A 22,131-nucleotide genomic window follows, 5' to 3' on the forward strand; every position below is an offset into this window, starting at 1 on the left:
TGTTCTGCGCTGACCTGTACACGTGCGCAAATGAGGATTTAGACTAAGAAACTGCCGGTTTGTTGTTTTATTACAACACCGGCCTGTGTGATCATTTTTTCGTGGTTTGAGCAAGTGCATCGTAAAAACAATGTAAAATGCTAACGTCGTGCAGTTCACAGGCCCATTAAACAGGGCATGTAAAATTTGTCCCATGATTTTAGCCGAAAACATCAATTATAGGACACTGGTGATTCATTATAATTAAAATGTTGACATCTCGCCAGGCAATGGCGTTAGTAGTAGTAGGGTATTAACGCAGGCCTATCTGTTCTCTGTCTGCCTTTTCGCTAAACAACGTTATTGCTGAGCACCAAGACACATGATTAACTGTTTTTTTATTTTTATTTTTATAATTGGGCTGTCATGTCTGAGAGTAGCGTGCAAAGTAGGCTACAGCCAGTCAGTTAGAGGACAGGGCCCGACCAGCTCTTTAAGGTTAAGCAAAATTATTTTAATGTTGCTACAAAGAGTTAAAATTAAACATTTATATATGTTCTCCCTTGTGCTGGGCCGTGTGCGTGTTTAGTATGTAGTTTATGCCAGTTTTGTCTTCTTCTTCTCCTTCACTCACTGTGTAATGGTCTACTGTATGGAGGCCGAAAGAGAAAAGTTGTTTATATGTTCTGATTAACTGATAAGACAAAGAAGCTCGCTTGTATCTTTTTAGTTTTTGGGTAAATCACCACACACACAGCACTTGCATAGGTCTATGCATTATCCGTTTAAAGGGAGCCTTGGACAATGGCGTGCGCAATGCAGTGTTTCAGAATCTACAGGATGCCACAGTTTTATCTCACTAGTCTAGATTGGCTCCGGTTCCCCCTGACACGTGTGGTTTGAGAAAAAGGCCTCCTTGTTGCTTAAGACTTTAAGAAATAGGTAGCTTTATAAAGATCTTGCCCACTCAAAAAAAAAAAAAAAACAAAAAAAAAAAAGCACAGTTTAACGGGCCCGCGAGAGAAGAGAGCGCGCCGTGCGTAAAAGCTGTCAAGCGGAAACAACTATTTATAGTTCAGGCCATTTTTAGCACATAGTCTTCAACAGTCTATTTTAATTCTATAACTTTCTACAATGATATGTTATGTATGTTTATAGTAGGCCTGTGTCTAAAGAACACCAGACTTGTCTTTCACATAAACACTTCTCCTAACGCCCCTGTTGCTTTTATAGTCTAGTTTCTGCGTTTCCACAACTAAATGTTGATGACGCAAAGAATAGTTTTTCTACAATACCGGGAATCTTGTGGACTACAAACGTCTCTTTCCCGGGAGGACTGTAATTGTAACTGTACCAGAGAAACGCGACTCAGCACAGTGCAACTATTATTTAGACCCACATGCGCGCTCATGTAGCCTATTAGATCCTGTCCAATAACAGTCTAAACCCGAAAGTCTTTATCCCAAACAAGCTCCTGTTTGCGTGGGAGGCGTCCACGGAATCTGTGCATGCGTGTGAGCATCCACATTCCTGGAGACAAGTGTATTAATCAGCTTTGAAAGAGTACGTCTAGCCGCTCGCAAGCATCGTGCGTAATAGAACGCACACAATTCACGCATGCACACACGCGCCCCCGTCCTCTTGGCTCCGGTTGTCCCTTTAAAAATCCGAATCCAAGGCCAATGATTTATCAAACTCCTATTATCAAGAAAATGTCATGCGAAGGGCACCTTGCGCTGCACTGACGCAAACTCCAGTCTTTCCCACGGAGCTATAGAAGAGCTTTGCACTTGGCGCTGTGCGCGTCTACAACCACTTCGCTTCCTGTCCTCTCCTCGTCTTTCTACAGCTGTTTTCAGCGTGCCACAAGAGTCCTGCAAAAATGGTAAGTGTCTAAAACACATTCTTTACTTTTCCGCATGCAGTTTCATCTGCCTTCTAAACTTGTTCTCGGGTGTTTTCATGTTTATTTGACACTTTAAGAGCAGCGTGCTACGTTGTGTAGGGTAACTGCGCTGTCCGTGGTACTGAAATGCAGCTGCATCTGCACATTAAAAACTTTCTTGACTTCATTCTGTTACCGCTCAGCCTGTTTTTCTCTTGTAAAGGCCTGCGATCTGGCTTCTGAAAAGTTTCATTTGGGGAATAAAGGTTTAGCCTAATTTTTGTTAATTTTACCTCATTTCCTAATTTGTTATTTATTCGATTTCTTTTTAAACAGCAGCCACTGTGCTATATGGTGCACTTAGCACAATTAAGTATTAATCAATCAGCAGTTTCTCCCAAATAACCGCCCATTCCTTTTTTTAGAACCTGGATGGGTTTCTTGTTGTTTTCCCGGCTCTAGCAAAGCTAGATTTCAGGGAGTCATTTGTAATTCCGCCGTCCCGGGTCCGCTTACTGCTGTAACGCCGGTGATCCTGCATGCCTGCCGGGGAGAACGAAGCTACCGAGAGACCCACAGCAGCTTGTCTATTGCCCATAAAAATCAGTGGATGTGTGTGGCTGAATGACACGAGGGGGAAATGAGGCGTAAAATTAAAGAATCTTGCAGAAAGCGAGAACTGGAGAAGCAAAGCAACCCCCTCCCTGCAACGCACGCACACATACAGCCACACACACACACTCACGTACACCCGGTAGACTGTGAGCCGAAACTATAGAGCAGCCAGGGACAAAGCATGCTGCAGAAAAACGTTGCTGAAAGAGAAGTAAGCATTTTTTAGTCCCAAAACAGAGATGTGCTGCAGCAGCATCACAGCTTCATGCTTTCTGCCGCCCTGCCACATGCCGTCTTGCTGATCTGTCACTCCCATGTTCCAGGATTTCTCTGACCAGAGAGACATGGCCAAACAACCGGCCAGCGCTCCCACCGGCTACATCCCGGCAACCCGACGGAGCTGCGGGACTTACAACTAACAAACCGGACAACACGGCGCCGTGCCCGCCGCCCGCCCCTCACCATCACCCGGCACCTCAGCCACCGCCTGCGTGCAACGAGAGCAAAACTTTTTGTCCCACGGAAAATAAACCGGGAGAGCCGGACACAAATAAAGCATATGGGACGTTTAAAAGTACCCCACCAGCGGTCCCTGGATCCGTTGCCGTCAACTCGGCCTTCAGGAAAGATTCTGGCGGTTCGGCTCGCGGGGGGTCCGCGCAGTACGGCGACCCGCTCCGGGCCACCGCAGAGCAGAACAACACCGCGGGCAATTGGACGACTATGAGCCAGACCACCATCATACTGGGAACAGATGGAAACACGTCTGTTCAGCCCGGAACCGTGGCGGGGGTAAGTCAGCTAATGAACCGTTTCCTTAATGGAGAACGGTGGGTCCGAGAGTGGAGCGGCTGGGAGCAGGTGCGGTGTGGATGTTTTTCGTGTGTCGCTGATTTAAAAAAAAAAAAAAAAAAAAGCTGACTGGATTAACCTACTGTCTGCAAGCAGGGAAGGGGCAAGCCCCTGGGAGCTCTTACCACCATGCAGAGCCTTAGTAGTTCAGTGCTGCTGCTGATGTGTGATAGAGTGAAAGAGGAACAATCTATTGTGTGATGCTGAGCTGTAAAATTGTGGTTCTCGGGCACTGGTTTCTGGTTTAGGCACAGCAGATGTGATTAAAAGTGTTCATTTGTAACCCACGAACTTCCGACCTGAATCAGCGGATGTTTGTGACTTGCCATTCCTAGCATATAAAGGAACAGTCATTAGTCTATAATCCATAACGTAGATCGATCGTTTATTATCGGGGTGTTTTTAAAATAATTGTCAGGAAGACTGTGGTTTAGCCTAAGTGATATTAGCCTCATTATTTTATCCCCTGTTGTGATTCACGCTGTATTAATGTTTGCACTAAGCGACACGACAGTGGATAAATCATCTTAAACATAAACAGTTGAAAGCTGTACTTTGTGCACTGTGGGTAAAAGCTGACATTCTTGCATGTACTGAGTATTTTGGGTGGACCCTGAGCTGGTGTCGACCCTCTCTGCACTGCGTTCTGCACCAGTCAGATGAAGGCCTATCATAAGAACTTTCAAAACCCGCTTATGTCAGCTAAATATTCGGGGAATCAAATGGAAGTTGCTTTTTAAAAATTAATTAGTTGATTAATTAAAAAAGCAGCTGTGAGTGCAGAGTGCACATTATCTGTTTTTGTTTGTTTTTCAAGAAATATAAAACATTTTCTACTAATTGGTTTTGCTTGAGTTTTGCTCAGGGTTAACTCGTACTCTCGCGGTATTTTCTGGTGTTCTCAGCTCCCAGCAGACATGAGTGCTGTGGAGTCCAGGTGTTTCCCCGCTGATAGACAGCACTGTATTACATGAGACTGCGGATCGTTTCCAATCCCCGTGAGGGCGCCCCCTCACCCCGTCCCTCGTTCACACACTCACGCGTACAGGCGCACGCACATACACACACTCATTCCCATGCATAGTACAGTTTCTTGTACGAATTTACTTAGTCACATCCTGCGGGGCAGTTTTTGTTAGGAGGCCCGTTTGTTCCCATTTTATCAGTGGGCCAGTAGAAAGCTTCTTCACCTTCTTCTTAAATGGTGCATTATGGTGCAGCTGGATGCGATTTAGGCTCCAGGCTTCTGTCTCCAACTTTGACACTGAATAGTGAAAAGCATGTGTAACAGAGTCAAATTAAAATGAAGGAGAATTCCACTAATATTCAGCTCACATTTAGTCATGAAAAATTGTGACTACCATTAAAATGTCTTCTATTCTCTGACTGGATTTCTTTATTTTTGTGCTTTTCTAAAAGGAGTGATGCGTTTTCTTGGTTGATGTTCCTTTTTTCATATTCAGCCTTTATTAGCCTAAACCCCAGTTTCAGACTCAAGCTAAGTGCTATTGCAGGTTATTTTTCTCATGGTTTAACTTGGAATTTAGTGCGACTGTGCTGGGGGTTTTATTTTGGAAAATGAGTGAAATTTTCTTTTCTGCTCAGGCTGAAGACGATGACGAGAGGGGAGATGAGAACAAGGCCAGAGGAAACTGGTCCAATAAACTGGATTTTATTCTGTCCATGGTTGGTTATGCTGTGGGACTGGGGAACGTGTGGAGGTTCCCTTATCTTGCTTTCCAAAATGGTGGAGGTAAGAGTTAATTCCCGGCACAGAAACGAACGAAAAAAAGTCGAAATGTCTTCGTTTTAGTTCAGGGTTTCAGTTATTTATTGTTGTTTTCATTGTTTTGTTTTTTTTTACAGTTATTCCTGTAGGCCTTTATACCAAGTTGAAAAATAGCCTAGGTTATTATAATATACTAAAATAGCTTATCCAGACGAGGTTGTGTTTACTGGTTATTTACATAAAAACAGAAAAGAATAAAAAAAAAAAACGAAAATGACCTGAAAGTATTTAATTAGAGCATCATGAGAGCGGTGAAGACGGGACAGTAGCAACAATAGCTGCTTACATTTCAGCAGATGAGACGTATAATTACGTGAAGGGTTGCCCAGCTTCCATCTATGTTCATTTCCATTTGATTTTTGCATGGAGTTCATGCTGGTTTCAGGCTTTTCTGCCTCCTGAGCTCTGTAGCCTTGTGTTTAATCCCCTTCCAGGAGCCTTCTTGATCCCCTACCTGACAATGTTGGGCATTGCCGGGATCCCAATCTTCTTGCTGGAGGTGGCCCTGGGCCAGTTTGCCAGCCAGGGGCCCGTGTCCGTGTGGAAATGCATCCCAGCTCTGCAAGGTAAACTGTCCCGAGTAATCAGCTAAAAGAAAACTCAAAAATAAAACTCATTCTTATCATCACGAGTTCTCTCTACTTTTCTTAAGAGTAATTTTTATATTTCGTCTCATTTATTTATTTTAGGTTGCGGGATTGCCATGTTGATAATATCTGTCTTGATAGCCATATACTATAATATTATTATGTGCTGGACACTGTACTACCTGTTCGCTTCGTTGAAGGGCTCACTACCATGGGCTAACTGTAGGAATGAGTGGAACACGGTGGAATGTAAGGACAAAGACATACTGCTGTTAGGTAAGACACACACACACGCACACACACACACCCACCCCAAAAGCACCTCTCTCTCCACAATGCGCAATGCGTCATGGCTCCCTCAGCTGAGATGTCCTGCAGTATAATGAATCCTGACCTGTGATCTCTGCGGTGTTTTCATCCTCCAAACACTTTAAATTTAGAGCAGCTCATTTATCTCTGGGATTGGAATTTTAATGATTCAGGCCATTTATATGTAAGAAGGGCCTCAGTGTGATACATTATATTTGGAAACAAATATTTACATGCTTTCAGTTCTTTTTGTGTGTGATTATAGCAGCTTTTTGTCATTTCAAGCTGCAGTATACTATTGAAGTACTCTGTATGGATCTGATCATAAATGAAACTGGATAAAATTGTATTTTCACTGTCAGAAAATGTGCGGACAGGGGTTTAATGTCGATTTGCGTCGAAAGAATATCGAAATTCGCTTAATTTAGTCGAATATTTCCCCCTTTCTATTCTGTGAATTCAGCAAAAAAAACTGCTTGCTGGACAAATTTACTGTACAGGCTGAGTTGCTGCAGTGCTGCAGTGGGTCCGAGTCTGACCCCTTCTGGCCTCCTGCACGAACTACAGGCCTATTCAACACTGTAGTGTCTCGCCCACACTCTCTCTATGTCTCAGAAATGAGGAAAATAACAGCTAAAACACACCTTTTGACAGTAAGGAAAATCTCTTAATGACAAAAAACTCATTAAAGCTAACTTAAAAAACACACAGAGGATTAGTAAATGAATAAACATTAATAATGTAGCCTAAATAAATAAAGATGTCTATGTCTACCTTTTACACAAAGGAGGGTGCACAAAATTATTTAAACACTTTTCAATTATATATATACATATAGTATTAGAAAGATGTGAATCTGTTCATGTTTTGGGCTACTGTCATGCAAGGGTTTGTGTTATTTTGTCCACCTTGTTTAGTTATAAATGAATCCATCTTCCCCTGTCACAGAGCCTCTGGGCTGTTTACTGTAAAATTAAAATGCACATAATATTTCTCTCAGTTTTAGTATTTAGTATTATCTCTTGAATGTTAAACAAACCTTGGCATTTTCTGCAAAGCACACATGCGAGTCACGCAAAAAAGCACAATAACAGTTTTGTCTGAATATTTCTGTCTAATTTGTCTGCATGTTTATTCGTGCAGTCGAAAGCAAAAGAAGTTTTCCTTAAGAACGCATCTGAAATTATGCACATATTAATTTTTGTTATATTTTACTATGTATCTAAAGAACAGCAGCTTTTTGTCAGTCCTGCTTTTTATATTCATGTGCTTGTCCCCACCTTACTTTTGGTGTACAATTTGAGCTGACTGTAAGCTTAGTGGAACAGCAGCACCCTGCCCCTCCCTCCCAGTTGACCTATGTTGGTTTCTGATTGGTCCAGACTCGTGCATCCTGCGGGACAGAAACATCTCCTCCATCAAGAATTCCACTTTCTGTCTGTCTGCTAACGCTGCGGGAAACCTGACCAAACTGCTGAACATGACTGTGAACAGCAACAAATCCTACGTCAGCCCCAGTGAGGAGTACTTCAAGTGAGTGAATCTTAAAAACAGCAGACAGAATTTAAATTAAATGAAAGAAAAAAATAATACCAGTAAAAATGTATTTATAGATTTAAATTTTGCCCACACATGAGATAAAGTCAGATATTATTTCAGGTATAGTTCTTATGCAGTTATTATATACAATATAGGGCCTTCTGAAGGCTTCATTAGGCTCCTGGTAATTTCCAGTAAATGTACAACAACTGCAACTTTAGTACAAAATGCAAAACAAACGCAACTTGTTTTTATCCTAGAGATGAGTCTGTTTCTTAAAACAAGTTAGGGTAAGGCCTCCCACTGCACAAGAAAAGTTAGACGTAGCTAAAACAATGCAAGCATGTTGATTTATGTCAGAAACAAGTCTTACTGTGCTAGAGATATTAAGATGTGTATACATAAATGATGTTCTAAAAATAAATTTGTAGTGTGCTGGTAAATATATATTTTATCTTTGTTTGTTTATTTATCAGCACACAGTGCTGTATTTTCCAGGCTGAGTTTTGCTGTTTGAATCCCACCTACAGGTACAATGTGTTGCACATTTCTAAAGGGATTGAATATCCAGGAGACCTTCGCTGGCCTCTGGCGGGGTGTCTCTTCCTGGCCTGGCTCATCGTGTACGCCTCTTTAGCCAAAGGAATCAAGTCATCCGGGAAAGTAAGAAAACAGAAAAACTCCATAAACCAAACCTGTGATGCAGCCAGCTGTGGCCAGCTGCAGAAGGCAAACAGGAGGCGCATTCAATTTTCCATTAGCATATTATTTTCCTTTCACTGAGGAAAGTGATGAAGCCAGTCACAGAAAAGAAGAAAGTCCTGCTGGGCCTCAGCAAGGGAAGAAGGAGGTTTATAATAAATCCAACCATAAAAAATGGCCTTGGGTTCTATTTCTAATTCAGCTCTAAAGTAAGAAGATACCCAGACTCAGAAATACACAGAAAGTCAAGCTCAATTTTTTGTTTTTTTGTTTAAATCCAATCGATTTTGTTAAATGTCACCGTATGATTTTCCACTTTGAAATATAAATGTATTTATACTTTATTACTCAATAGTTAAAACCAAATTTATTACTTAACCCAAACTTTGGCATTGTCTCCCCACAGATAAATAACTGAATTTAACAAGGAATTTGAAAGATTTGGGATTTAGGTATTATTTACATTAAAGAAAATATTGTCACAATTTTTATAATGATTAATGTAATAAAACAGTTTTAGACCTTTAAATGTTTTGTCTACAACCTTTCACTGCACGCACACTTTTACAGGCAATAAAAGCTAATAATTCTTACTACTGATCTCATAGGACGCTTTTTAAAAATATGTAGCCAGTGTCTGACGGTGCAGCGTCTCCTTGTGGTGGAATTTAGGATGCACTGCAACACACACACTATTTTATTTTCTTGCTGGAAGAGCAAGATGCTGAAGAGTGAGGAAATGATCCATCCTTCATCTGGCATTTTGAAATTTCCCATCTTGATTCATGGAAAGACAACATACATTTTTCATGGGGCTGAAAGCATCCTTGTGTTATGCTGCCCTCTAGTGGACATAGAGGTGACATGCACCTGGGACAAGCTGATATTTCAGGTAATCAGAGGTCTCATTAACAATATGAATATCAAAGCCAGAAGAAATGCATACAGAAGAATAGTGTAAGAATGGACACTTCTTGTAGTAAAGGGTTGCTGTTCATTTCAGACTGATGACTCCAACAGGAAACAACCACTGATGTTGCCTAAAAAATGTTACTGTCATATTTAGAGTATTTTTGTTCATTCACAGTGTAATTAACTCTGACACTATAACAGTTGCTGAAAAATGTCAAAACCCACAAAATATATTTAAAAAAAATCTGAATCCATACAGTTTGTAAAAAGTGAGAAATATAAATGCTGACAAAGTTTTTAAAAATTCCTGATTTCTGGTCTTTTGTTTATTTAAAAAACATCTTTTCATCACTTATTGTTTTTGTGAGGCTCTCTCTCATTTTACCTTATGCTGTCATCTTTCTGCTCAGGTGGTTTATTTCACAGCCACATTTCCTTACGTGGTGCTGGTCATCCTTCTGATCAGGGGAGTGACCCTCCCCGGTGCCGCTGATGGCGTCCTCTACTTTATCACACCAAAATGGGAGAAACTCAATGATGCAAAGGTACCTGACATTTGCTCATTTAATTCCATAAACAGCAAAAACACTTTCCAGCACTTCCCTGCTCTTCCCCTTCAGCTTTTCCTGTCCTCTTCCAACAGGTGTGGAAAGATGCAGCCACTCAGATCTTCTTCTCTCTGTCGGCTGCGTGGGGAGGCCTCATCACTCTCTCTTCATACAATAAGTTCCACAATAACTGCTACAGGTAAACGCACAAAAGGTAAACTACGCTTATGGCAGACACATGCAAACTGTCACCATAGACACATGATAATGTGTATGTCTGATAGAAATGTTAGTAATAAATGGCACTACTTGCAGCGAGCTGTTCCTTGTTTCTTTATTTCCTCACAATGACATTGGAGCCACTCTATGCAGCAAGCTTTATATGCAGATATTCAGCTGCGGTCAGTATCATCTTGCTGCCATTCAGTTTGCTATCATAACTTTATGGCACCTAAAGATGTCTGTTTTCAAAAAGTGGTAAAATATTACTGTTTTCAGAGTTGTATGAGTAGCTGTCAAAAATGTGTATAATATCCTCTTCTTTAAGACTAAAGCACAGCACATAAATATAAATATATTTAAAATTCTTGCTGCCATTCAGTTTGCTATCATAACTTTATGGCACCTAAAGATGTCTGTTTTCAAAAAGTGGTAAAATATTACTGTTTTCAGAGTTGTATGAGTAGCTGTCAAAAATGTGTATAATATCCTCTTCTTTAAGACTAAAGCACAGCACATAAATATATATATATTTAAAATATAAGAATTTAGAGTATTATAATAATTTCAGAAAATTTAACAGTTGTTTGTTCATAGTGACTAATAAAATGGAGTTTTATTGCAAAACACCTGAACAATTTCTGCACGTGTTTTTGTAGAAAACATCTATATTTATTGTTTTCAGATAAGATAAGACATGCAGCCTCTTGTGAACTCCTGGAAAAGCCACTCAGAAAGGGTTTATTCCCACCACTAGAGGGCACTATTGGATCTCTTGTGGTCATGCCAGTGATGTCCTGTACCAAATAAAATAATAATTTGTTACCTGTGTTGTTTTGCAGTGTCTAAAGCAGATATTAGATTTTTAAACCCCCCCTCTTCTCTCTTTCTTATTTTCCATACAGGGATACTATTATAGTGACATGTACAAACAGTGCCACCAGTATATTCGCTGGGTTTGTCATCTTCTCGGTCATTGGCTTCATGGCACATGAGCTGAAGGTGCCGATAGAGAGGGTGGCTGATGAAGGTAAGACACAAAACCAGGAGGCAGCACCATTTGGCTGGCACTGTTCACTGAAACACATCTGATCAAGTTCATCCTCATACAGTATGCTACATATCTGTGTGTGCATGTCAGGTCCAGGCATAGCATTCGTGGTATATCCAGAGGCTCTGACCAGACTTCCCTTGTCTCCTTTCTGGGCAATTATCTTCTTCCTCATGCTCCTGACTCTCGGCCTGGATACCATGGTAACCACTTCTCCTTCAGTGTGTGTGTATTGTTGTATTTCCTTTATTAAATGGCTCATTTTTCTTCATGAGGAAAATCCTCCAGAGTAAGAATGTTTTACAGTTCTTCCAGTTCTTCGCTTCCATACATGCAGGATTTAAAGCCACAACCTGACATTCAGGAATTTAGCATGCACGGAAAAGTTCAACACCTTTATACACACACCTGTTTACCATCTTAGCCACAATAAGAAAATCACATAGAATGTGATTCGTCTAAATTAGCATGAGGACCAGAAGCAAAGGAAAGCTCAAAGGAAACACACCCCTTCAACACCTTTTTTAAATTTTTTAATTTCAAGTTATGTCTTGTTAGCTGCTGAGCTAGAAAATAATCCCTCCAAGAGTCAGTGTTGTTCATGGTAGCTTGGAAACTCACTGTGGGGGCTGATAACCGTTAACTGTGTCTAATGGTTGAATGCCAAGAAATATCCACTGTGATGGTGCTAATGGCTCCGATATCCACAGTGTCTTCTTTTTACATGTTTTAAAAAACCTGTAATGGATTTGTCAGAAGGTACTTTTTTTTTGTTTGGATGGAGCTGGACTAGCAGGTGTCTCCTGCTTTCAGTCTTTGTTCTGAGTCAGCACCTACCACACACATCTCTGCAGTGGATGTACAAGAATGAAAGTGACAAACATTTTTTCAAATGAATCAGAGCAAGATGAGAAACCAACCCTCTATACTAAAGTAGTGATTTTTGGCCTCCTGGGGCCAAGGAACTCCACAATATCCTGTCAAACCTACAACCCAGGTTTACACACCCTGCAGTCCTTTTCAGATAGTCATTCAATTTAATGTCAGTATCAAAAAATGTCATAAGAGGCACTCTACAGAAATGATTTTCTTAGTTTAAGCTTAGTCTTAGCTCAGACAAGGGAATGGATATCACCATAAATTTATCAAGTCAGTGTTCACGCCTATTTCTAACAGCATTTGTACATTAATTCTTGGATGTATTCAAACATTCTGAGTTTCAGGACATTCACAGCATTCCTTCTGTTGGTAATGAGAGTCTCTTGACTTGTGTTTGCTCCAAAGTAAACACTCAAGTTCGGTAGCACCATCCAGCCATGTAGAGATGCTGCACACATTGACCCAATTAACATAATTACTCATACACACCACCTACTGTGACTGATTTTAGCTGAAATTCATGAGCTCTCCAGGTACTTGAGTCAAGAGGGTGTCTGTGTGATTGGAGTGAAATAAAGGAAGTTGACCTTAAAGTTCTGAAACAACAACACTGAAGTAAATCTAACTTTAAGTACAAGTACAGTTAAGTGTTTCCAGCTTCCAGGTTACAGGCATGAGTATCTGAGGAGAGTCACCTTGGACTGTGGATGATTATGGACTAAAGAGGCCCTGAAATAATGTAGAGATGAATCATTAGTGAAAGTTTGTGGTCTCTATGAGGCTTGAGCCAGCTATGCAGCCTTCAGTGCACCACCAGAATATTTACAGCGATGAACTGTAACCTATCTATAAACTATTACAAATTGATTGGTTACATCTGCATTTAAATGATACACTGATAAACTCAAAGTTAAAAAAATGTAAAGCATTATTCAATTTATTAGTTTAGAAATGCATTTACTTATTCTCTTCTTAAGTTATTAAGTAATATGTTTACATTAAAATGTGGAAATACAAAATAAAACATGTAAAGGCTTCTAAATTTTGCAGTTAAGTCCATCTCACAAAGAACTGGTCTCCCGCTTTAACATTCACAATTTATATTTTGAAATACTTGAATCAGTATTTAATCACTTTATTAAATGATTGCAATGAAATATTTTGAAGATCTGTAAGCATAGTGTTACAATCCAGAATCGATTGTCAGAAACTGGCCACAGTGACCGCTTCTCTGTAAACTGTCTAGTTTTTGGAGGAGTTCTTCAGCTAGTTTTTATTCCTCATACAGGAAAACTAAAGGTGAGAAAAACCCAGAATTCAGCATAAAATATAACCAACAACACAATTTGTCATGAGTGTGACATTACGTCATTTGCCATTTCTCTTCAGGCTTCAAATTATTCAATTTCTCTAAACATAATAGAATGAATACTCGTGTTTTCACAAATGGTTAATAGCATCTTTGAAAGCAAAATTCCACCACAACACACAAGCAAGAGGCTTTTCGGCAGCCTTTGTGTCTTGTTTACTTCCTACTGTAAGTTTGTTTAAGCTCTACAAAGACTTTTAGGGTCTCTTCGGTAATTTTTACCAACACTGCTCTCACCAGTTTTGCTTTCAGCAGCATTGCAGGCTGTGTTCAGCAAAATACTCTGATAATCCCACTATACTATCTGCTCAGGGCCAAATGGCAAAGTTAGCAATTAGCCGATAAATAATATGGAGCGTTTAGCAGAGATAGACTCCAGAAGATTCCCTCAGGAGATGGTGGAGACAAAATTCTGTGTCAGTTGCTACACTTATTCATTCCTGATGTAACATCAGGGAACAAACACTTCAGTCTCTATGATGTTTTTAAAATCCAGAGCATCTCCAGGTCCAGTCCTGGGCAAACAGTTCAGATAAAACACCAGCTCCCAAAGGCGCACCGTGATGCTCCTGAGCCCAGCAGAGGGGCAGAGGGCGCGGTGGTGCATTAAGACACAAGTCAACAGTAACAGTAAATGATGATGTTTCTTTGCCTTGGCAGCAGCAGCTCTGAGAAGAGAGCTGGTGGTTTTGCTGTAGAAACAGCTCAGAAGTAACAGGGTTGGGATGTTGACGGGAAATTAGTTTGGGGAGCTCGAGAATGAAGGAGAAATGGCAGATCGCTCAGTGCCACTGGGTTTCTACATTATTCACACACATACACCCGTTATACCACCAGCCTTGCTCAATGTTTGTTTATTTATCCACACTGTCTTCTGGGTTCTGAGCCACTTCTATCATCTTGTTACACCACCTGTCAGGTCTCTCCATTAGCATCTAAATTCCTCATACTGATTTGTTTTTGAATGCTCGACTGCTCTAGATTAATGTTCTAAATCTGGTTTAGAAATGAATGAAACTGTGGCACATGTGTGTTTATTGGATGAACTGAAGTAGAACACCAGAACTACTGACCCGAGGCTGTTCAGATGAAAAACTGCTGCAAACTCATTGGATTTGTAATTCTGTAGTGCTGTGGTGTGTTTTTTTTAGTTTTTAATGTAGAATTAAAAAAAAACCTTGAACAGATTTTAATGTAATTCATTTAATTGATTGCTCAAAAATCAAAGTTTTTAAGCAATGTCCTATTTCAACTGTCATCATGCATATAATTAAGAGGGGGGAGGAGGACTTTTTCCTCCCTTATCCCCATCTCTTCCCTCTATAATTTTCACTTTTTCTCTGTCACATTTTCCCATCTCCCCTTTTCCTCCCACCCATGTCTATTCCAGTTTGCCACCATTGAGACCATTGTAACCTCTGTGACAGATGAGTTCCCCAAATACTTGAGGAAACACAAACCACTCTTCACCCTGGTCTGCTGCATCGCCTTTTTCATCCTTGGATTTCCCATGATCACAGAGGTACAACACAGACACAGAAACACAATGATGTCATGCCACAGCGGGAGGAATGAGCAACCTCCCTGTGCCCTGTGAATCTTTCTCTGAATAGGCCGACAGATTTCTGTATGTAAAGGGAAGCTGTGGCCTTCAGAGGACAGGCTCACTGAGTGGAACAAAAGAGACCCAGTCTTATTAAATCTCACTCCAGATAGCTTCAGAGGGCAAAGCCCAGCCTAAAGTAGGATCCATTCATTATCTATATCACTTATCCTGAAGAGGGTCACAGGGGAGCTGGAGCCAATCCCAGCTGACACCCTGGATAGGATCCATACATGTCATTTCTTATGCTCCAATACAAGCCAGTGTGACAGTTATTGACAAATCAGGCAAGGATTTCACTGTAAGCCTTTGATTGCTTTTGTAATATTTGGTTTATTCATAACAGAGTGGGATGTATATGCTGCAGCTGGTGGACACGTTCGCAGCCTCCTACTCTTTGGTCATCATTGCGATCTTCGAGCTGGTGGGGATTTGCTACCTATATGGTGAGTACAGCTGATCCTGTTTGGTCTCCTGACCTTTGGCCAACATGAAGCCCTGTGGCCTCACATCCCACAGCATGAAAATGAACAAACACACATTTTTGGCTTTGTATGCACCCTGAGGGTGACATTAGAGGGAAAGGTGCAAGATCACTAATATCACAAAGCTTATAGAGCAACTTAACACCAGGCAGTAAAAGTGGGGTTTAACTGCTCTCTCTGGATGAAAGTCCTAAGCTAAAAAAAAAAACAACAACAAATGGGTCAAAAGTCATCTGCATTGTTCTGTGTTTTAGAAATGTTTTAATATCTTCAAACATTATTGCAAGCACACCACTTCATGCTTCTGTGCATATGTGCAGATAGAGGTTGTTCTGCACTCAGTGTTTTTGAACGGCGCTTTATGCCGGGGCCCTTGCTGCCGATTGGCTTTTATTCCTTGGTGTGCATAAGAACAGTGCAGCGGCAATTATAAACACCACCTGGCCATATTAAAACAAGTGTAAAACACAGAACAGCAGGGAAACACAGATTAATTAAGACCTATTTAGCTTTCATTACTTTTTACCTTTGATTGCAATAGTAAGGGCTGTGGTCAACAGTGTGCTGTCTTACACCTGTAATCACGCTCACCAGTGATGTCACTGTTTACTGGAGTACACCTCTCCATCACTGCAAGTCAGAAGTTAAACTACTAAATTATTTTGTCAAAACCACCAAAGTAATATACAGTAAAATACACCACTACTGAACATATAAATGAAGTTCAGATCTAAGTTCATTTCTTTAGCAAACTAAGTAACAACTCATCCAGTTTAGACTTTTCTTAATGTACAACTGGAAATGTTGGCCTTTGTTTGAGGAAAGGTTACAGAGTCATAATGACTTAAGAATCCTCCTCCTCCTCCTCCTCCTCATTAAAATCTTCAGCAGATTTTATATACAGTAAGTGCACCCATTTGCTTTCACACTATGTCATGAACCAAAGTCTTAATAAAAGGAAAACCTTGACTTGACGGTGGCGCTCAAAGAAAAGTCAGGAGGTCACTAAACTCTGGGTAAATTTTAAAACCAGCTTCATTAAATGTTATGATACCATCCATCCCTGAACACAGCCACAGGCAAACCTTATTATTTATTCTTTAGTTAGATTAGAAATAATTATCACCTTGTCCTCAAGAGTTTTATTTTTGTTCTCCATTTTTGTGGAGACATCCAGGTTTATACATCCTTAGTCCCTTGTACAGGTCAGGCTCTCTTAAAAAATGTGTCATATCCAAGTCCAAAACTGAAAAATCAGAGTAATCTTTTGAGTCACTTCCTCAGACTTGACAACGCTCCTCCCGTCTCATAGGAGACATTACAAGCAGTTTTCACATGTCCAAACAGTGGAGGACCCTGTAATGATCTGCCAAACTCGGCTGATCATCTGTGTGAAATGTTACTCTAGCCTTGACCACTAGGTGTCTCTGTTGTTATGTGTAAGTCACAGACGCTGCCAGACAGCTCAGGTGAGTGTCAGGAGGCTGTTATCAAGAAGCAAACGGTTTTTCTCCGGTTTGTCAGAGGATCACTATAGGTGACATATTGAAATGATTGTGTGACTCTTCCCCTTCATATCACTCACTGTTGTCTGTCAATAAAGGCAGAGGAATGGAGCCATCTGCTCCCTTGCTTTTTCTCAGGGACAATAGACCCGCTGCTCCCCCCGCCCCCAACACACACACACTCACACTCTCACATGCAGACATAAAGATGGAGTGAATGTGCAGATCCCATTTTTAAGGGACATGGACACTATAAACCTTGGTCATTCTCTGTGCCTCCTGTTTCTGACTTTCTCCTGTTTATCTTCTTATATTTGATTTCTCTTCTTTTTTTCATGATTTCTTTGCAGGTCTGCAGAGGTTTTGCGAGGACATTGAAATGATGATTGGTTTCCAACCAAACCGATTCTGGAGACTCTGCTGGGCCTTTGTGACTCCAACAATTTTAACAGTATGTTTGTTTTGGTCATCTCACTCTCTCACAGACACATGCCGACATGTCCAGCTTAAAATGTTTCCATTTTCACTTCTGTCTTTCAAGTTCATTAGTTTGCAATCGGAAAGGAACATGGTAGAAACTGCTCCTGCTGTGGTGAAATTGAAAATTATTTCTTCCTTCCAAATCTTGTCATGTCAGAAAGTCTCAAGCTGTTTGTGTTGTTCACAGTAGTGACTGTAAAATTGTTTGCCATCAGTTCAGCTAATGCAAACACACATACAGTACATTTATTTCCAGAGAACTCATTTTCTGTAAACTGGCCACTCATTTGTAACATGCTGTGTTGCAAAAACTGTAAATTCCAGTGTACAGTATTCACTAGCATAGCAGCGATGGATGCTAGCCAGGGATAATTTTAATAATTGTAATGGAAACCACTGTAGCTCCAAAGCAGAGGTGATGATGACAAACGGAGCAGCAGTTGGGCCTGCTGGTCCTCTTGCCAGTCTTGAAGGAGATCAGGATTTCCACAGTGAGCTCAATAATGTGCAACTCCAGCTCATTTGCTTCTGTCTGCCTTGGGTTTCTGCTATTTTTTGTCCTCTTCTTATTCCAATTCTTCTTAGCCAAATATCCTGCAAATGGATTTTTCTTTTCACATCTATTTTTTGTACTCACAGTGCATAAAGTAATAGAGAAGGCCTCATTTTCATCAGCCATCCTTTTTTTTAGCCTCTATTGGACAGTCAGTGTAACATTAGCTACGTGTCCTGAGTTAATCTGGGGAGAACACTGACTTTGAAGTCCTTATTCAGAGCAGAAAACCATTATATGGTTCAACAGCACAAGGCTGCAGCAGTTAGAAAACAAACATTTGGGCCATTATTGTAGATTTACAGTTTTTTTTTTTCTTACAAATAATGATTTGCCTTTGATGAGCACAGAAATAAGTAATTTAACAATAATTTTACTTATTAAGTATCACTAGTGTCATTCTGGCTTTGGATAAACATCATTAACTATAGAGTGACTGACTGTGGGTTTTTCTAACAGTATTTGCATTGAACTCTAGTAAATTTTAATAGTGTCCCATAGCTACTGTACATACCCTTTATATACTACATAACTAGTAAGTATTATACAGTATATGAAGATAGCCTTCAACATTTTTAGACTAGTCTTTCAAAAAATCATTTAAATAATGCAGCAAAACCACAAATGAAGTAGCACAATGTAAAACTGAAATTTATCACAACTGATCCCTGATCTTTTGTTAAAACCAATTTGTCAATTTAAAAAAAGAGTATATGAAGGTTGGGTTCCTACGGAGCCTGTTTGGTGACATTCAGAAGAATAAAACATTCTGTAGCCACAATGTGCTATAAAGTACAGGAACAAGATATTATGTTGTTGCAACAATTTACAAATTTACAAAATAATATCTTCACATAATGGTGTTGAAGACACTGATGGCACCTTTATAGCAGTACATTTCATAGATATACGTAGCATCTGTGGAAATATAGATTAATAGCCGTTAGCGTAGATGTATAACCTTTGTCACTCCAAAACGAGAAGCACCCTGTAACATTGGGAACATGAATGATTTTGTTCCCATGAGTTATGAAGTCAAGGTCATGCATTATAATATCTCATTGAAACTTGTTATTTAGTTGCGGCCACAACATAATATCTCATTCAGACTCTTAATAATTTGTGGCTGCAGAATTCTTTCCTCCCAATTTTTCTCAAATGTCACCAGATGGGCCCCTTAGATTCCAGAACTGGGTGTTATGCTGGTTATTCTCTGCTGCTGTTTGCCAGTGAGTTTCTGCAGGAAGAAACTCCCAAAGTGGCTAAAAAGGTTTTCATTTCACATCTCATTTAATGTACATTTCCTGGTCTGTGCAGGGCATCCTAGGACTGAGTCTGTACCAGTGGAAGGTGATGACTTATGAGGACTATACCTACCCCACCTGGTCCATGGTTATGGGCTGGCTCATGGTCATCTGCTCTGTCATCTGGATCCCCATCATGTTCGTCATTAAGATGCACCTTGCACCTGGCACCATAATTGAGGTAATAATTGAGATGAAGCTGTGACAAGATATTGTCACGTATGTTTTGTCTCCTATGCACACACACACAGACACTGTCAGAGAAATCAATAGTCTCATCCTTTGCTCATTAGCGGGGAGAGGCGGGCTGAGTATTAATTTGTGCATTTTTCTGGGAGTCTGGCAGGTCCCTTTTAAATACTCTGATTAATAGATGATGGTGATCATAGCTTTGTGTCCTTATATCTCTATTTACCCAGCAGCTTTGAAAGCAGCATCAGTCACAGAGTCTCCACCAACTTTACATTTTAATTTCTTTTGTTTGCTTGACTCTAAAATATGCATAATCATTACAGTGTTTACGTGAGGGAGATTTTGTGTGGTATTACTGCAAAACAACTTCCAACACTTCAGCACTTGATATTGACCATTACAAACAGAATGAGCAGAGCAATAACTTTCATTCCTTGTATTAAATTGAGGTTTTTACTGATTTCTTGAGAAGGCATTGCACATGGCATCCAATTAGTCTTTACATCATTTCAGGGTCACATGAGTACACATAACCCATTATGGAGAGCACACTTAGAAAATTGGTGGACCTAGTTAACAATGAATATAAAACAAAAAGGAACCACAGACAGGAGGACTGTAAGAAGCTCTCAGGAGTAAACACAATGTAAGCAGGTATGTCAATAAGATCAAAATGGGGTTACAAAATGCACACAGTTTCAATAGTCCAGCAGAACTCTGCCATGAGGTTTCTGTACTCTACTCCCATTGCCTACGACACACCAGTGTACAGCAGCTTATGTCTGAGAGCGTGCTGGAGAGTGACAGCAGTAGATCCCTATAGGCTAGCAGTAGCTAGAATGCTAGGTACTAGCTGGAGCTAATATGGCATGGAGGAGGGAAAGTGTGGACAGGAATGAGATGGCCTTTGTAACACCCACAGTGCTGAAATGCACAGTATATGCACACACACACACACACACACACACACACACACACACACACACACATTTGTTTTTATTCCTCATGGGGACTTTACACTGACTTACATTCATTTCCTGGAGACTTACTATATTTTCAATCGTAGTCATTATTTGCCTCACACTAACCTAACCAAGTTGTCACCCTAAAATTCAATTTTTGATATGATGGAAGGCTAAGTCCCTGCAACGTGATTGTGTAAACAGGTCCCCACAGTGCAGGTAATGCCAGATGCACAGACAAACTCAAAGCAGCGGCCAATGAGTGCAGATGGACTTGTCAGACTGGGGTTCAGTGTTCAGGTGCCAGGGATGAACCCTTTAGTCCTACAGTTAGTTGATGCCTCACTTGCCTCAGCTGCACAAAATGAACCCATACAGGATGTCTGATATCTGTCAAAAGGAAAACATCCCCTCTGTATGAGGATGCTGTCCATTAACTGGGCAACCAATCACAGGATTGCTTGTCCTGTGATTGGCTGTCCAAACCCCATCATGTACATGTGTTCCTGTGTTCTTGAGCAAGACACAGAGCCCCAGTTACCTTAAATTGTTAAAACGTAGCTATTGGATTCTTTTTCTTCAGTTCATTTTTTCACATTTTGATGAGTGCAGATTTTGTAGAAGACAGCAATGCACTCTGCAAAAAAAAAAAAAAAAAAAGTAAGAACAGGAGCTTTAACAACCAAGCTACTGCTAGAAAAAAACAAACAAGTGTGTGCCCCATCCTTCACAACGGGTATCTGCTCTGGCTGTATAAACCTGCTGGTTGTTGCCTCTCCTCTTGCAGCGTCTGAAGCTGGTCTGCTCACCCCAGCCTGACTGGGGTCCTTTCCTGATGAAACACCGCGGAGAACGCTATAAGAACATGACCGACCCTTTGGGAACCAGCTCCCTAGGCCTCAAACTGCCCCCCAAGGACTTCCAGCTCGGCTCCTACCAGTAGCACCCAGGCACACCCACTATGTCTGTCACCAAAAGGAGGAAGAGGAGGAGGATGAGCGGCATGTCTGTTTTCAGGCTGACTTCTTCTTCATCTTGTCCTTCCTCCTCTCCCTGTTTCTCCCATCTGTACTTCATCACCCTCTTTACTTCTTGTCTCCCTCTCTGTTTAGTGGCAGTGGAAACAGGCTTCCTGCCTTCTTCCTTCTCTTCATTTTCACCACTTCTTTCCTCTCAGGGAGGAGTGGTTACCCAGGCGGAATCTACGCCTCTGCTCCTGCTTTGTCCTTGGTTAATCGGCTATCATTACCTGTCACACTTGACCACTGATTAATCCAGAACACTTTCCAGGGATCTTTATTCCAAGAGAAAACATGTGTCCTAAAGAGACACAGCTCAGACTGAGCAATATTAGACTCAATGTAGCTGCTCTTTATAGAGCTGTGTGTCTATGTGTGTGTGTGTGCCATTGTATGTAGAGATAATGAATTATATTAGTGAAAGTAGACACAGATAAAGAAAAGAGAGTTGAGCAAAAACAAAAACAACAGTTCAACAAGCTTGGAGGGTGATTTGTGTTTTGTTTCATTTGTGTAGAAAATTCCATCGGCAATACAAATAATATCAACTGCCTTGAAGAAGAAGAAGAAGAAAAAAAAACAGTATGCGATGTTATCACATTTTGTTCCTGTCCCTCAGTATATACGTATATTCACCCTAGCTACTGTTCAGTCGCTCTTGCTTTGTCAGAAATAGATTAGATTACAAGATCTGCAATTTGTGCCTCCTACGTCCCGGTAGAGTAGCGAATGCATCCTGATTACCACTCTTAGTAGATACACTTTGGCCTTGGATGACTGCAGTATGACAGAA

General features: G+C 40.6%; 1 protein-coding gene across 1 annotated transcript; it reads left to right on the forward strand.

The window, feature by feature from the left end:
- Nucleotides 1–783: 783 nt before the first annotated feature.
- slc6a5 (solute carrier family 6 member 5) lies at nucleotides 784–21,914 on the forward strand. The gene is made up of 17 exons (XM_020612330.1): nucleotides 784–876; nucleotides 1,737–1,864; nucleotides 2,803–3,271; nucleotides 4,937–5,084; nucleotides 5,555–5,686; nucleotides 5,810–5,983; nucleotides 7,399–7,549; nucleotides 8,086–8,218; nucleotides 9,580–9,714; nucleotides 9,813–9,916; nucleotides 10,842–10,966; nucleotides 11,078–11,190; nucleotides 14,626–14,757; nucleotides 15,185–15,284; nucleotides 17,179–17,279; nucleotides 19,179–19,346; nucleotides 21,107–21,914. The coding sequence occupies exons 1-17, from the start codon at nucleotides 784–786 to the stop codon at nucleotides 21,260–21,262; spliced, it is 2,562 nt and encodes an 853-aa protein (XP_020467986.1). The 3' UTR covers nucleotides 21,263–21,914.
- The last annotated feature ends 217 nt before the right edge of the window (nucleotides 21,915–22,131 follow it).

Source organism: Monopterus albus, unplaced genomic scaffold (assembly GCF_001952655.1).
Source record: "Monopterus albus unplaced genomic scaffold, M_albus_1.0 scaffold123.1, whole genome shotgun sequence".
Classification (NCBI taxonomy): Eukaryota; Metazoa; Chordata; class Actinopteri; order Synbranchiformes; family Synbranchidae; genus Monopterus; species Monopterus albus.